The 14,267-nt window shown below is 43.0% G+C and overlaps 1 protein-coding gene across 2 annotated transcripts in view; it reads right to left on the reverse strand.

The window, feature by feature from the left end:
* Positions 1 to 333: 333 nt before the first annotated feature.
* LOC121292833 (YLP motif-containing protein 1-like) overlaps positions 334 to 14,267 on the reverse strand; it is a 159,194-nt gene continuing 145,260 nt past the window's right edge. Inside the window, exons 20-22 of one of the 2 annotated variants that reach the window (XR_005946342.1) lie at positions 12,769 to 12,820; positions 3,662 to 3,893; positions 361 to 481 (exon numbers count right to left, since the gene is read on the reverse strand). Coding sequence is in view for 1 of the 2 variants with exons in the window: in XM_041215293.1 (XP_041071227.1) it covers positions 358 to 481; positions 12,769 to 12,820 (176 nt within the window). In the remaining variant the exon portion in view is untranslated. Of the gene's footprint in view, positions 482 to 3,661; positions 3,894 to 12,768; positions 12,821 to 14,267 lie in introns of both variants that reach the window. The other variant, XM_041215293.1, reaches the window with a different exon arrangement.

Here is a 14,267-nt window from a genome sequence, read left to right on the forward strand (position 1 = left end):
CTCACCAGAACTTAAACTTTAGTCACCTGTGTATTCTGAATTTCTGAAAAAATGTATGAAAGGTGTACGTTTTAAAACCTTAATCTATCTTGTTCACAGCTGTTGATGGACCTGACTTTGCATTTCCTGTTGGTGCATGGGCATCTCCCAAAGTGTTCTGCCTCTCCACCTGTCTAACTTTGAAGTTTCCAGCAAGTCACCAACACTTATTCTTACAATGGACAATTGCTCTGTTCACTGGCACAGTTTAGGACTTGAAGTGAAATGCAGTGAAAGTGCCAATTTTGGTTTAATGGATATACAAAACCCAGTAAGAGAGATGTTAGTTTACATTAAAATTTTATGTTAATATTTTCTTTAATCAAACTGAAGGATGAATGTTCTGGAGAATACAACGGTGTGATAAATTTTGCGATCTAATGCAGCCTCTGGCATTACTGGATCTTGGGCAAAATGCACAGTAAAGTCCTCCTTCCCCTTTCTGTAAGGTATAGAATAAAACACTAGTTAGCATTGAAAGTAAATACCCCAAGTACTGTTGACACATCTAGTTCCTTCAATGTGGTACGGGTATCTAACAAAGAATAATAGGAAACGATGAATAATTAGGTGGTTCAGTCTGCCACCTAGTGGTTATTATGCCTTTGCACAGGTTCTGTACTGAAGTTAGCAAATGTATTTTTTTTAATTGCACAGCATTCATCCGATCTTGATGTACTTTGATTACTGGCTACTGATATATTTTAAAAACAATAACTAGCTATCTCATTTTCCAATTCTTCTTTGTGATTTAATTTAAATCCAAATATGCATTTGTACCACACATTGTTGTGTTTGTTTTTAAGTTAAATAACAGGGCTGAAATTGGGCCCTGAAGAGCCCATCCTTTGGGTGCAATGAGGCCCCTTAAGTATCGAAAATGTCATTCAATGTATGCTGACACTTCCAGCCGGACGTCCGTTAAACGCTAGCTTTTTAAAGGTGTTAGCAAATGCTTACCTGACAGCCACCTGCAACATGCATGTCATGGCGTCAATCAGTATGTAACACCGATTTGACGGCAGTGCTGCCAATTTGAAGCTCCATGTACCAGCCTATGCTCTCTCTTAGCCAGGTGCATCTGAACAGGATGTTAAAAAGCATGAAGGACCCCATCACCAATGCTATTTAATAGGTTCATGACTACTTACATGTTGTATGCTGGATTCTTTTTTTTTTGTTGTGGGTATAATTCTACCCTTTTTGTTCGCTTTCTACAACTGGTTAAAGTTTCAATTGTCTTCAAGGAGTGATGCAGCTGATGCTGAAGTACTTTTCTGTTGACCTAAAAGTTTCTGTGCAGAGCTACTCCCAGTCATGGGTGGCCTAGCCCTACACATGACAGGGAAAATGAGTGAGGAGGAGTAAGTGAGAAAAGCTCTCAATAGGAGGCTATATCCACAGAGGGTGTTTCAGGAGCTTTTATCATACCTGAACTTCAGTTACTACCAATGTTTGAGATGTCTGTGCTTCACCAAAGAGTTAGTGACTGAAGTCTGCCAAATGCTGTGGCCACAACTTCAACCTCTGACCAGTGCAAGGACTGCACTGTCCGTGGCTGTGAAGGGATCCGTGGATCTGAGCTTTTGTGCATCGTGCTCCTTCCAGACTGCTGCTAGGTATATAAGCAAGATCTCTCACAGTTTCAATACACTGCTGCATTAAGGGTCTCCATGCAATGAAAGACAAAGTCACCTCATTCCATAACAAAAACAGAATTACCTGGAAAAACTCAGCAGGTCTGGCAGCATCGTCGGAGAAGAAAAGAGTTGACGTTTCGAGTCCTCATGACCTCATTCCATCTTGCCTGAGACAAAAAGGTTGAGTAAGCACAAAAGGTTGCAAGGATTGCAGGCTTCCCCGTGGTGCAGTATGCTACTGATTGCATGCATTACTGTTTTGCCTGTGTCTCATGTCAACACTGGCACAGATCTGAACCTAAGGGGATTCCACTCCCTCAATGAGCAGCAGGCAGGGAATCATGCAAGTCAGTACCTGGTATCCTGGCAGCAGTTATGATGCCTTCCTTCTCTATCAGTGCTTTATGGCAGCTGTATTTCAACCATTACAGCAAACCGAAGGGTGGCTACTGGCCTACAAAGTCAACTGATAACAACATGGCTTTCAACTCCAGCCTATTACTCTCACAGAAGTGCACAGGAAGCATACGAGACCCATGCCGCCACGAGGAGCCTTATAGATTAGTTTACTAGCTTCCCAAAGCAATGCTTCTGCTGCTAGGCCCGCTCTGCAGAAACCCTAGTGGGTCTCAAGGTTTGTCCTGGTATGCTGCTTGCTGAATATTTATGAGGGAAAGGTCCTTGCAGGCGAGTAGCTAAGGAGCAGCAGCATGTGGAGCAGAGAGGAGGAGGAGGACGACGAGGAACAGGGACAGGAAGAGGGGCTGCAACATATAGCCCCGTTCTGCCCAGACTCTAGGAGAGAAAATAAGTAACGAGCGATACCAGTAACCTCAGCCCCAATTTCCTGCTCACCAGCAGTCCCACAAAAACAGATTCCAATTCCAAGTTAGTGAGTTAAATGATGCAATAATTCAAACAAAAATCACCTTTGTTTATTCCCTTAATGCCTCTTCCTTGTGCCTGTCCTAGTGCTGTCAACTTTGAGGTACAACCCCAATGGCTGCAGCATGGCTAGTAAAAGCTAGGCTGCTGACTTTCCTTGGAGGAGGCTGAAGATGCCTTTGAGGATAACTTCAAGCAACTCTGGGCCCCAGAAGGCCTGGCTGCAGTCTGCCATCTCTGAATAGCAGCTGGGTTGGCTGGCTAACAGGCAGCAGCAAGAGCACTATTGGAATGGCAGGGCGGGGAGCATGAATGCTGTCATCCTGAGAGAGGAACAGGTGTTTGTATTCCTTGGATCGACTGCAATTCTCCCAGGGTGGCTCCTCAGCAATCTTAGTGCACTGTTAGAGAGCAGTCTGCTGGAGTGCCTTGACACCCTGGAAGTCCTTTGGAGCAGTGGCTTCCAGAGCATGATGGCAGAAGCCTGAGCTTGTACGGCAGCAGACAGATTTCTTTGCAGCACTCAAACTTTTGATGGAAACAGTTTGTGCTGCAATGGAATATAAGACATTCGACATCAGATGCTTCATTATGTTGGTTTCGGAGGTGTGCATCTGGAGGTAACCACCCGTTCTATGTTGGAAAGAATGGCTCCAATCTTTGTGCAAAACACTGGGCTGGATTGGTGCTTAACTCCTCCATGCTCCTTAGCACTGATTGCAAACTTTCCAGTGCACTTGTAGCTCAATCAAGCTTCTTTTGAAGCCTGGCCCATCAAAGTTGCCGTCAGTGTGAGATCTCACCCTCTGGAAAGCTGGCACCTGTGCTATCTATGCTTGATGCCCCCTGGCTGTAGCACCCTTGTTCCCAGTATCTCATCATGTGCAGATTCCGCTTCTGTGCTATCCTCTAAATTAAGGAGTCAGTATTTGAGCTGCTGGCTGTGATTGTGAAATGTAGCGTCGCTGTGCTTTCATTTCACTGTCTTCTTACTTTTTCTCCACAGCCTGGACAGGTTTCATTTCTTGGTTATTTTAAACGAAAAAGGGCAAAGGTAGAGTTATGGTGAGGGGAGAAAGTAAGAAGTGCACACTTACACCATTACCAGCTTCTCAGTCAGAAGAGATTGTGGGATGAGGGAGAAGTGGGATGAGATAAGGTGGATTAGGTAACTTTCAATGGCTTCAGCCCCACTGGGGCCAGAGTCTCAGCCTCAGCAATAGCCCTTCCCACAATGGCCAGCATCGTTTTCTCCATGGGGGTTAGAACATGCAGACATGCCTCTCTCCCTCCAGTTAGTTCCTGCTGCCTCTTGTTGGTCACCTTGTCCTGCGAGAGACAGAGAAGCAAGTCTGTGAGTGTTGTGTAATCTGTTTGGACGATGTGACTGTCATTGGCTAAATAGCTGCTAGTGTGTACAAGCTGTGACATGGTTTTGAGGCTTGCAAGAATGTTAAGTGTGGGAGAGTGATGTGAAGCATACCACTGTTAGATACAAGTTCTTAATCATAAAGATTGTTAATATGAAATGGGGGTTGGTGAATTCAGCAATGGCTGAGGCTAGTGGTGTGGTCCGTAAGATATCACAACACACAAGAATTAAGAGCAGGAGTGGGCCGTTTTGTCCCTCGAGATGCATTCACTAATCTTGACCACTCATATGAGGTCATGAAACTCCTTCCTACATCCACATTCTTAGAGCTATACCCCTGGTATTGACCTCTATTGTCTCCTGCTATTGTCTTCTGAACATGTGCCTTGAGGGTTTCTGGCCTCCGTGAGAATACAGGGGTATCACTCCATCTCTTCGAAAAAGATCTCCAGTCCAAAACCTTGGTGCCTACTTTCTCAATGGTCAGTCATTGTTAATTTTTGCACAGCACGCTATTCTCAATGATCTCAGCACCTCCAACAGTACAGGTTAGCTTTAAGTGGTGCTAGACACTCACTATATTGGGCAATGAACAGTGTGGAGAGTGCTGCTGCACAGAGAAATCATGGAAATAAGCAGGCAGCAAAAAGTTGGTACCTTGGATGCATTGCAATCAATGGGCGTGGACTAATTACACTTCCATATTCTTTAACTAGAGAAAGAGGCTAACTTGAACTGTACAGGAGCAAGTACATCATCCCACTATCCTATATAGAAAGTAAAGTCAGGATTCTAAATAGATGATGTAATTCCTGTGAAATATTTCCCATATTCATGAAAGTTACATGTGAATTCCTTTGAGCATTTAAAAAATTCACAGGTTGTGCGCATTGCTGACTAGGTCACCATTTATTGCCCATCCTTAATTGCCCTTGAGAAGGTGGTGGTGAACTGACTTGTTGAACTGCACCAGTCCATGCGGTGTAGGTACACCCACAGTGATGTTAGGGAGGGATTTCCAGGATTTTGAGCCAGCGACAGTGAAGGAATAGTGATAGAGTTTCAAGGCAGGACGGTGTATGGCTTGGAGGGGAACTTGCAGGAGGTAGTGTTCTCATGCATCTGCTGCTGTTGTCCTTCTAGGTGGTAGAGGTCAATGGTTTGGAAGGTGCTGTGGCAGAAGCCTTAGTGAGTTGCTGCAGCAGTACACACTGCTGCCACTGCACATCGGTGGCAGAAGGAATGAATGTTTAAGGTAGTGGATGGGGTGCCAATCAAGTGGGCTGCTTTGGACTGGATGGCGTCAAGCTTTTTGAGTGTTGTTGGAGCTGTACTCATCCAGGCAAGTGAAGTGTATTCCATCACACTCCTGACTTGTGCCTTGGAGATGGTGGTCAGACTTTGGGGAGACAAGAGGCGAGTTACTCACCACAGAATTCCCAGCCTCTGACCTACTCTTGTAGCCACATTATCTATATGTCTGGACGAGTTCAGTTTCTGGTCTATGGTAATCTCCAGGATGTTGATAGTGCAGGGTTTAGCGATGGCAATATCTTTGAATATCAAGGAGAGATGGTTTGATTCTCTATTGTTAAAGATGATCATTCTTGGCACTTGTGTGGCGTGAATGTTACTTGCCATCCATCAGCCCAAGCTTGAATGTTGTCCCGGTCTTGCCGAATACGGACACGGACTGCTTCAGTACATGAGGAGTCCCAAATGGTCCTGAACATTGTGCATTCATCAGCAGACAGCCCCACTTCTAAGCTTATGATGGAGAGAGGGTCATTGATGAAGCAGCTGAAGGTGGTTGGGCCTAGGACACTACCCTGGGAAACTCCTAAAGCGATGATCTGGGGCTGGAATGATTGACATCCAACAACTGCAACTATCTTCTTTTTTGATAGGTATGACTCCAACCAGTGGAGAATTTTCCCTGATTCCCATTGACTCCAGTTTTACCAGGGCTTTCTAATGTCATACTCAGTCAAATGATGCCTTTGTGTCAAGGACAGTCACTCACCTCATCTCGAATTCAGCTCTTTTGTCAATGTTTGAACCAAGGCTGTAATGAGGTCAGGAGCTGAGTAGTCCTACTTGATGTAGGTAAAGTAAGTAATTAGGAAAGTTAATAGAATGTTATTGGTTATTATGAGGGGAATTGAATTCAAATGTAGGGAGGTTGTGCTTCAGTTATTCAGGATATGGTGAGACCACATCTGGGGTATTGTGCACAGTATTGGTCTCCTTATTTAAGGAAGAATGTAAATGCATTAGAAGAAGTTCAGAGGTTTACTAAACAAATACCAGGCATGGGAACGTTATCTTATGAGGAAAGGTTGGACAGGCTAGGCTTACATCCACTGGCATTTAGAAGAGTCAGAGGTGACTTGATTTAAACATATAAGATCCTGAGATGTCTTGGCAGGGTCGATGAGGAGAGAGTGTTTCCTCTTGTAGGAGGATCTAGAATTAGGTGTCACTGTTTAAAAATAAGTGGTCACCCATTTAAGACAGAGATGAGAAGAATTTTTTTCTCTCAGAGAGTCTTTGGAAATCTCTTCCTCAAAAGGCAGTGGAAGCAGAGACTGAATATTTTCAAGACAAAGATATATAGATTCTTGATTAACAAGGGGTTGAAGGGTTACCGGGGGTGGGGGGGGGAGGTTACAGTCAGATCAGACTTGGTCTAATTGAATGGTGAAGCAGCTTTGAAGGGGTGAGTGGTCTACTCCAGCTCCTAATTCGTATATTTGTATGTATGGAACCCAAACTGAAGGTCAGTGAGCAAGTTATTGCTGAGTAAGTGTCTTTCGATAGCACTGTCAATGACACCTTCCATCACTTTGCTGATGATTGAGAGCGGATTGATGGGGTGGTAATTGGCTGGTTCTCTCTCCACAGATGCTGTCAGAGCTGCTGAGTTTTTCCAGCATTTTCTGTCTTTGTGTTGGTGATTGGCTGGGCTGGATTTGTCCTGCTTTTTGTGGACAAGACATACCTGGGCAATTTTCTACTTTGCCAGATAGATACCAGTATTGTAGCTGTACTACAATAACTTAACTAGAAGCACAGCTAGTTCGAGAGGACAGGTCTTCAGTAAATAGTCTTTGCAATATCCAGTGCCTTCAACCGTTTCTTGATATCACTTAGGATGAATCAAATTGGCTGAAGACTGGCATCTGTGGTGCTTTTATTTTTACATTCATTCATGGGATGTGGGTATCGCTAGCTTGGCAAGCATGTACCGCCCAACCCAAATTGCCCTTGCTCAGAAGGCATTTAAGAGTCAACCATATTGCTGTGGGCCTGGAATCAGATGTAGGCCATACCAGATAAGGACAGCAGATTTACTTCGCTAAAGGGCATTAATGAACCAGATGGATTTTTACAACAATGGACAATGATTTCCTGGTCATCATTAGATGGGGACCAAAAGAGGAGGCCGAGATGGATCATCCACTTGGCACTTCTGGCTGAAGATGGTTGCAAATGCTTCAACCTTGTCTTTCGTACTGATGTGCTGGGCTCCCCCATCATTGAGGGTGGGTATTTTTGTGGAGTCTCTTCCTCCGGTTAGTTACTTAATTGCTCACCACCATTCAAGACTGAATGTGGCAGGACTGCAGAGCTTAGATTTGATCTGTTGTTTGTGGGATCACTTAGCTCTGTCCGTCGCATACTGCTTACGTTGTTTGGCATGCAAGTAGTCCTGTGTGGTATCTTCACCAGGTTGACACCTCATTTTTAGGTATGCCTGGTGCTGCTCCTGGCATGCCCTGCTGCACGCTTCAATTCAATTTTCTGTCCTGCAACATTATACAAATCTGCTGCTGCTGATGGCTCTCAGCGCCTCATGGATGCCCAGTTTTGAGTAGTTAGATCTGTTTGAAATCTATCCAATTTAGCAAACGTGATAGTGCCCACATCCCATGAATGAATGTAAAAATAAAAGCACCACAGATGCCAGTCTTCAGCCAATTTGATTCATCCTACATGATATCAAGAAACGGTTGAAGGCACTGGATATTGCAAAGGCTATTTACTGAAGACCTGTCCTCTAGAACTAGAAGAGTCAGAGGTGACTTGATTTAAACATATAAGATCCTGAGGTGTCTTGGCAAGGTCGATGAGGAGAGAGTATTTCCTCTTGTAGGAGGATCTAGAATTAGGTGTCACTGTTTATAGTGAATAGAGTTATTCATCTCCACAAGGGATGTGCAGTGGTCACTCCTACCAATACTATCACAGGCATTTGCAACAGGTACAATGGTGAGGGCAAGGTCATGAAGATTTTTTCCCTCTTCCCTCCCTCATCTCCTGCCACAGACCCAGCCTAGCAGCTATATCCTTTAGGACTCGGACAGCTCTGTCAGTAGTGGTGCTACTTAGCCAATCTTGGTGATGGACATTGAAGTCCCCCACCCAGAGCACATTTTGTGCCCATGCCACCCTCAGTGCTTCTTCCAATTGGTGCTCAACATGGAGGAGTACTTTTTCATCATTTGAGGAGGGGCAGTAGGAGGTAATCAGCAGGAGGTTTCTTTCCCCATGTTTGACCTGATGCCACGAGGCTTCATGTGGTCCAGATTCAACATTGAAGACTCCCAGGGCAACAACTCCTTCCTGACTGTATGTCACTGTGCCGCCACCTCTGGTGAGTATGTCCTGTCTCACCAGGATGGTGATGGTGGTGTCTGGGACATGGTAAGTTATGAATCAGTGAGTATGACTACGTCAGGCTGTTGCTTGATTAGTTTGTGGGACAGCTCTCCCAATTTTGGCACAAGCCCCCATATGTTAGTAAAGAGGGCTTTGCAGGGTCAACAGGGCTAGGTGTACCCTTGTCGTTTTCAGTGCCTAGGTTGATGCCGGGTGGTCTGTCCAGTTTCATTCCTTTTTGACTTTTCTGTAGCAGTTTTGGTACAACTGAATGGCTTGCTAGGCCATTTCAAAAGGCATTTAAGAGTCAACTACATTGCTGTGGGTCTGGAGTCACAAATGAGGACGACAGATTTCCTTTCTGAAGGGCATTAGTGAATGAGATGGGTTTTTACAACAATCAACAGTGGTTTCATGCTTACCATTACTGAGACTAGCTTTTAATTCCAGGTTTAATCATTGAATTTTAAATTCCGCCAGATTTGGGAGCATTAGTCTGGGCCTCTTGATTAGTAGTCCAGTGACATGGCCACTGTGCTACTGCCTCCTGTTTTATTTTAAAGATATTGATGGAACAAAGGTTTTAAATCCACATTCCATAAGAATGATTCAATCGACAGTGGCACAATTTCCAGCTTCACTGCAGTTTAGAGATGTAGAAGCCTGATTTTTTTTTATTCAACTAGCATTTTTTTAACCGAAACAATTCTTCTTTGATGTATGAGGAAAGTCAGATTCTTAACCAAGAACTGCGATATACCTCAGGATGTCCCCATGGTGACACCCAAAACTACTACCATTAATTCTGGGGAATTGGACATGAATGGCAAGGCCAGCATTTATTGTCCATCCCTGGTTGCCTTGACAAGGTGCTGATTCAACTGAAAGGTTTGCTGAGCCACCTCTGAGTGGCACTCAAGAATCAACCACATTGATGTTGGACTGGAGTCACACATTGGTCAGACTGGTAAGGATGGCAACTTTTCTTAAATTGGATTTTTACTACAACCTCAGTTTCATGGTCACTTTGACTGACACCAGCTCTTTATGTCATGTTTTGGAAAAAATTTGTCAAACTGCCGTGGTAGGCTTTTAACTCATGCTCACTGGATTACAGATCCAGGCCTTTAGGTTATTGGTTCAGTACGATAAATACCACACCACTGGGCCGTGTCTGGTGGTTCTCTATAATGCCCTCCAAATATATAGTCCTTTATCGGCCGTGGTGCAATTTTTTAGTTGCTCCTCTTCTTTACAGCTATTGACGATTTGTGTGTGTAGGCGGAAAGGGCGATCTTTCCCATGTGAGTGTCACTCTTGAGCTGGCCAAAAGGCTTGACGCAGCAACTCCCATAAAGGGCAAATTCCACCAAGAGTTCCTTCTTTAAAAAACAATTACTGTAAAATTCATGACAAGCAAGTACAGGTGCATCATGTAATTTAAAAAAATACCGTTGCAGTTTCCTACCACATTACACACCATATCAGAACCATGTGACCACATTCCATAGGCACTATGTTAGAAGTTGTGAAAGAGCAGTGGAAGCGGCCCCACTTTTCAGTTCCTTTTTTAAACTTCTGCTGTGGAGCAGAAATGATTGGCCACTCCTCACCACATCCTCCAGATGGCAATGTACTGCCATAGCAACTTCAAGAGAATTATAACAAATAACCACATTTATAGAGGTCTGCTGCACTCGAAATACTTCATTTCTGCAGGACCATTATCTTACATAGGCCCAATGTGTACCAGCAGCTGGACTCTAAAAACTGGTACTGGTCACTCTGAATGACATTAGTTCTTTGAGGTCATTGAGGCACCACAGAACTCAATATTTGCAGATTAAGAAACAACAGGTTACGCTTTTTCTAGAATTTTTTTATTTCACATTGCAGAGTACAGAATTAGCTTTTAGTTACACTGAGCTTTCAAAGTGTTTGTTTTTAAACTGGGTTTCTTTTAAGCACAATATGCAGGTTGTAATTAAAATTGGGATGTTTACACGCAAGATCTGATCTCAAAATCAACAGATGAATGACAGAATAATGCCCAACATTCAGTGCAAATTACAGAGAATAATGCCGTGGACATCCAGGAGTGGAACATAAGAATGGGGGTAGACCGTTTAGCCTCTTGAGCCTGTTCCATTCTTCAATTAGATCATGTTTTACCTTATCATGTATCTTAACCCCAGCTACCCACCTTGGTTATGTAACCCTCAATATCCTTGCCTAACAAAAATCTACCAATTGCAATTTTGAGCACTTGCCTTAGGGCAGGATTTTCCGGCCCCATCACAGGCGGGACCTGCTGCAGGTGAGACAGCGCCCCAGCCAGAAGTCCATTGACTTGTGGTGGGACCGGAAGATCACAGCAGCAGGCAGGTGCAGAAAATCCCGCTGTTAGTGTTTTGAGCCTGCTGTTGCTTTCTGTCATCGGGGACCAAGTGCTTTGTATCGCTGGCTCATGATAGGGAAGGTGGGGAGGGCGGGGGATTGGATTTACAACTGCACATATTACTGTGACCTTATAAAGAAACTATTTGCATTTAATTACTCTTATAAAAAAATTATAATCTGCACATGTGTATGTTTCCATCCTCTGGGGTGCAGTATCCATTACATAGACTATAAAATGGATCCTGTTAAATAGGATGAATGTTGCATGTCCCATCTCAATTAAGAAGCTGGTTCTTGTTGAAGAGCACAACTGTGTATTAACCAACCAATTCCCTTTGATATCACTGGGATTTCTCTATTACTGTATTTCATAAACATCAGTAAAAGGGTTATTCACTCTACCTTGCATAGAATTTTAATACTTTAATCAAAAAATCCTTTACCATCCCAAGTTATACACTGTGGTGACCAAAGGATTGGGAAGCAATTTGCTTTCATCCCCTGTGAATCCTGGCCTGGTCTTTTGTGAGGTGCAAGACAGCATCTCATGTAATTTTCTGACTCTTGCTATGGAGAAGTTCCTGGGTTCCACCTGGTAGGCTTCATACAATCATGGAGTAAAACAGCACAGAAGGCGACTATTCTATTTCCTTGCTCTTTCCACATAGACCTGCATTTTTTCCTTCAAGTATTTATCCAATTCTCTTTTAAATCTGCTTCCACCACCCTTTCAAGCAGTGCATTCCAGATCATAATTCTGATTTTAAAAATATTTGCATATATCACATCTGGTTCTTTTTGGTGATCTCCTTAAATCTGTTTTCTTTGGATAATGACCCTTCTGCCACTGGAGACTGGTTTCCCTTATTTTTCCTGTCGAAACCATTCATGACTTTAAACACCTCTTTATTGTACCATTGCACCTAGGATCAAGAACTCAGTTTGGCGGATAGGCCGGGGGGGGGGGGGGGGGGGGGGGGGTGAAGAGGGGGGGGAGGGTTGCAAAAGTGGGGAAGCCATGGGTATTTCCTACTATTCCATCATAGTCTGCCATTGGATATTGGTGTTTTAACTACATTGAGGCAATCTTATACTGCAACAATAAGCATACATTCTCTTTACTCTCTACTTACAGCAGGCAGCCTCCCCCTCCTGCCGTATCTCTGTAACAAAGAGAACAGAGCAGACAGACTTCTCTTGAACCACTGGTTCTTTTAGTTGGATGTTGAAACATATGCAGTAGCAGCTTGGTGGGGTCATCTTAACTGCTTTTCCTGTACCCTTTTGTGCACTGAGGTTAGAAGTTCAGGAGTGGGTTGAGGTATGATCCAATGTGTCTCCGCTGTTTGTAACCTAACATTGGTATGTGCTAAAGGCTCCCATAAACCAATTCCTTTTTAAAACTGAGACACAAGTGTAAAATGGAGTCATTTACTTTAGCATTAACTTATTAACATAAGTTGTGTGTGTGCGTTTGTGTGTGCGTACGTACATGTGTGTGCGTACACATGTACGTGCTGCTGTTCTGTAGAATGGGTGTGCTCATTTAGTTTACAGTTTGTGTTGGAATATTTCCAGTAAACAGGATATGCACCTGACCATGCATTTTTGTTCAAATGGAACAAATTTATATGGTGACAAGGAGGTCTATCACTGTCAATTTCACTCCCAATTTGAAGGGAGGAGAGAGAAAAGCAATGTAATAATTTTCATTCACTTCCAATATCCTGGGTCACACTTCCTGAAGATAGACCTGGCTATACCACCTACCTCCATTTCATCTTCCACGTTCCATGATGTCTGCTCTCTGACTCCACACCACCTAAGAAGACAGATTTTTAAATGCGATAAGATTTTACATAATTTTGTTGTCATAATTCACTGTCTATAGAAGTCAAAGATCTGTGTTATTTAAAAATAATCTTAAGCTTTTCATCTCCCTTTGCCTTTTCTTTGGCACCCTTTGTAAAACTTAGCCAACCAATGCCCTAAAGAGCTCTCTTGATGCCTCTTAGACTATTGAATAGGATAAGTTGATAGGGTTGGACCTGTCTTTGGCTGGAATGGAGGTCACTTAGTATTTGATAAAGGCACATTATAAAATTAATCAGTCCCCTGAAATAGCTCTGATTGCCTAAGGGGATCAAGAAGCATTTCACCAGGAGTTCCCCCTAATTAACCTGGGCTTTTATCCGGTTTTTCACCTATGCTGGGAGATCACATGGCTTCCCGGTGGAGTGGAAAATGTCTGTATTATGATGCACAAGCTATCACAATTATATGAGAGGGGGTGGAGCAGTAGGTCTCTTCCTGTCTGCCTTTTTTCATATGTTTGTCTAATGTTGAGGGCAAACACCCTTCTGCCCCTGCAGCATACTAAATGGCCTCCACTGGGCACCTCCCCATAACTCTAAAGCTAAAAAAAGAAACAGAAATTTACAAGAAAACTCAACTTTATATCATAGAAAGACATTCCCTTTTCTTTTTATTTTTTTCACTTTTTAAATATTTATCCACTTCTTTTTAAAAGTTCTCATGGACTCTGGCTTTGCTATTATTTCTGGTGTGACATTTAATCCTAACAGTCCTCTGCGTAATAAAATTTCCTGTTATCTCCTTTCATCCCCTTGATGATGACAAATTTAGCTGCCTTGCTAATGACCAGAAGAATTAGTTTTTCCTAATTTATCAAGCCACATTCCTTCATAATTCTGAACAGCCCTTTAACTTTTAAAGAAAAGAGTACCACTTTCTTTAGCTTCTTCTAACCCTCTCATGCCTGTTACCTTAGTAAATCTCACATTTCAAGCAGGGTGCCCAAAACTGGGCACAATATTCTAACTGCGATTAAAAAGTGATTTGTATAGGTTTTGAGTTACCTCTTTGCTTTTGTACTCTTTGCCCTCATTTGATTATTGTTTATGAATTCATCAACTAGTCCACTCACACTTAAAGATTGCGTATGTGAGTCGTTAAGTCTCTGTGTTCTACTCCCTTTAAAGGTTTATCATTTAGTGTATATTTTATTACCTATCCTGCCTTCCAAAATGTATCCTCTCATATTTCTAAGCATTGTATTTTATCTAACATTTGACTGCCCAATCAATTAGCCCAAATGCTCTTCGTAGTTAATCACGTTCTCCATTTTTATGTCGCCCGCAAAATTTGTTATTGTGCCTTCAAATGTTTCCTGTAAAATTTTGTTGTTGTGTACAACCAGTTTTCTGAATGTGTGATGCCCTTTAAATTTTTAGTGTGGTATCTAACCA

The sequence above is a fragment of the Carcharodon carcharias genome, chromosome 20 (genome assembly GCF_017639515.1).
Source record: "Carcharodon carcharias isolate sCarCar2 chromosome 20, sCarCar2.pri, whole genome shotgun sequence".
Classification (NCBI taxonomy): Eukaryota; Metazoa; Chordata; class Chondrichthyes; order Lamniformes; family Lamnidae; genus Carcharodon; species Carcharodon carcharias.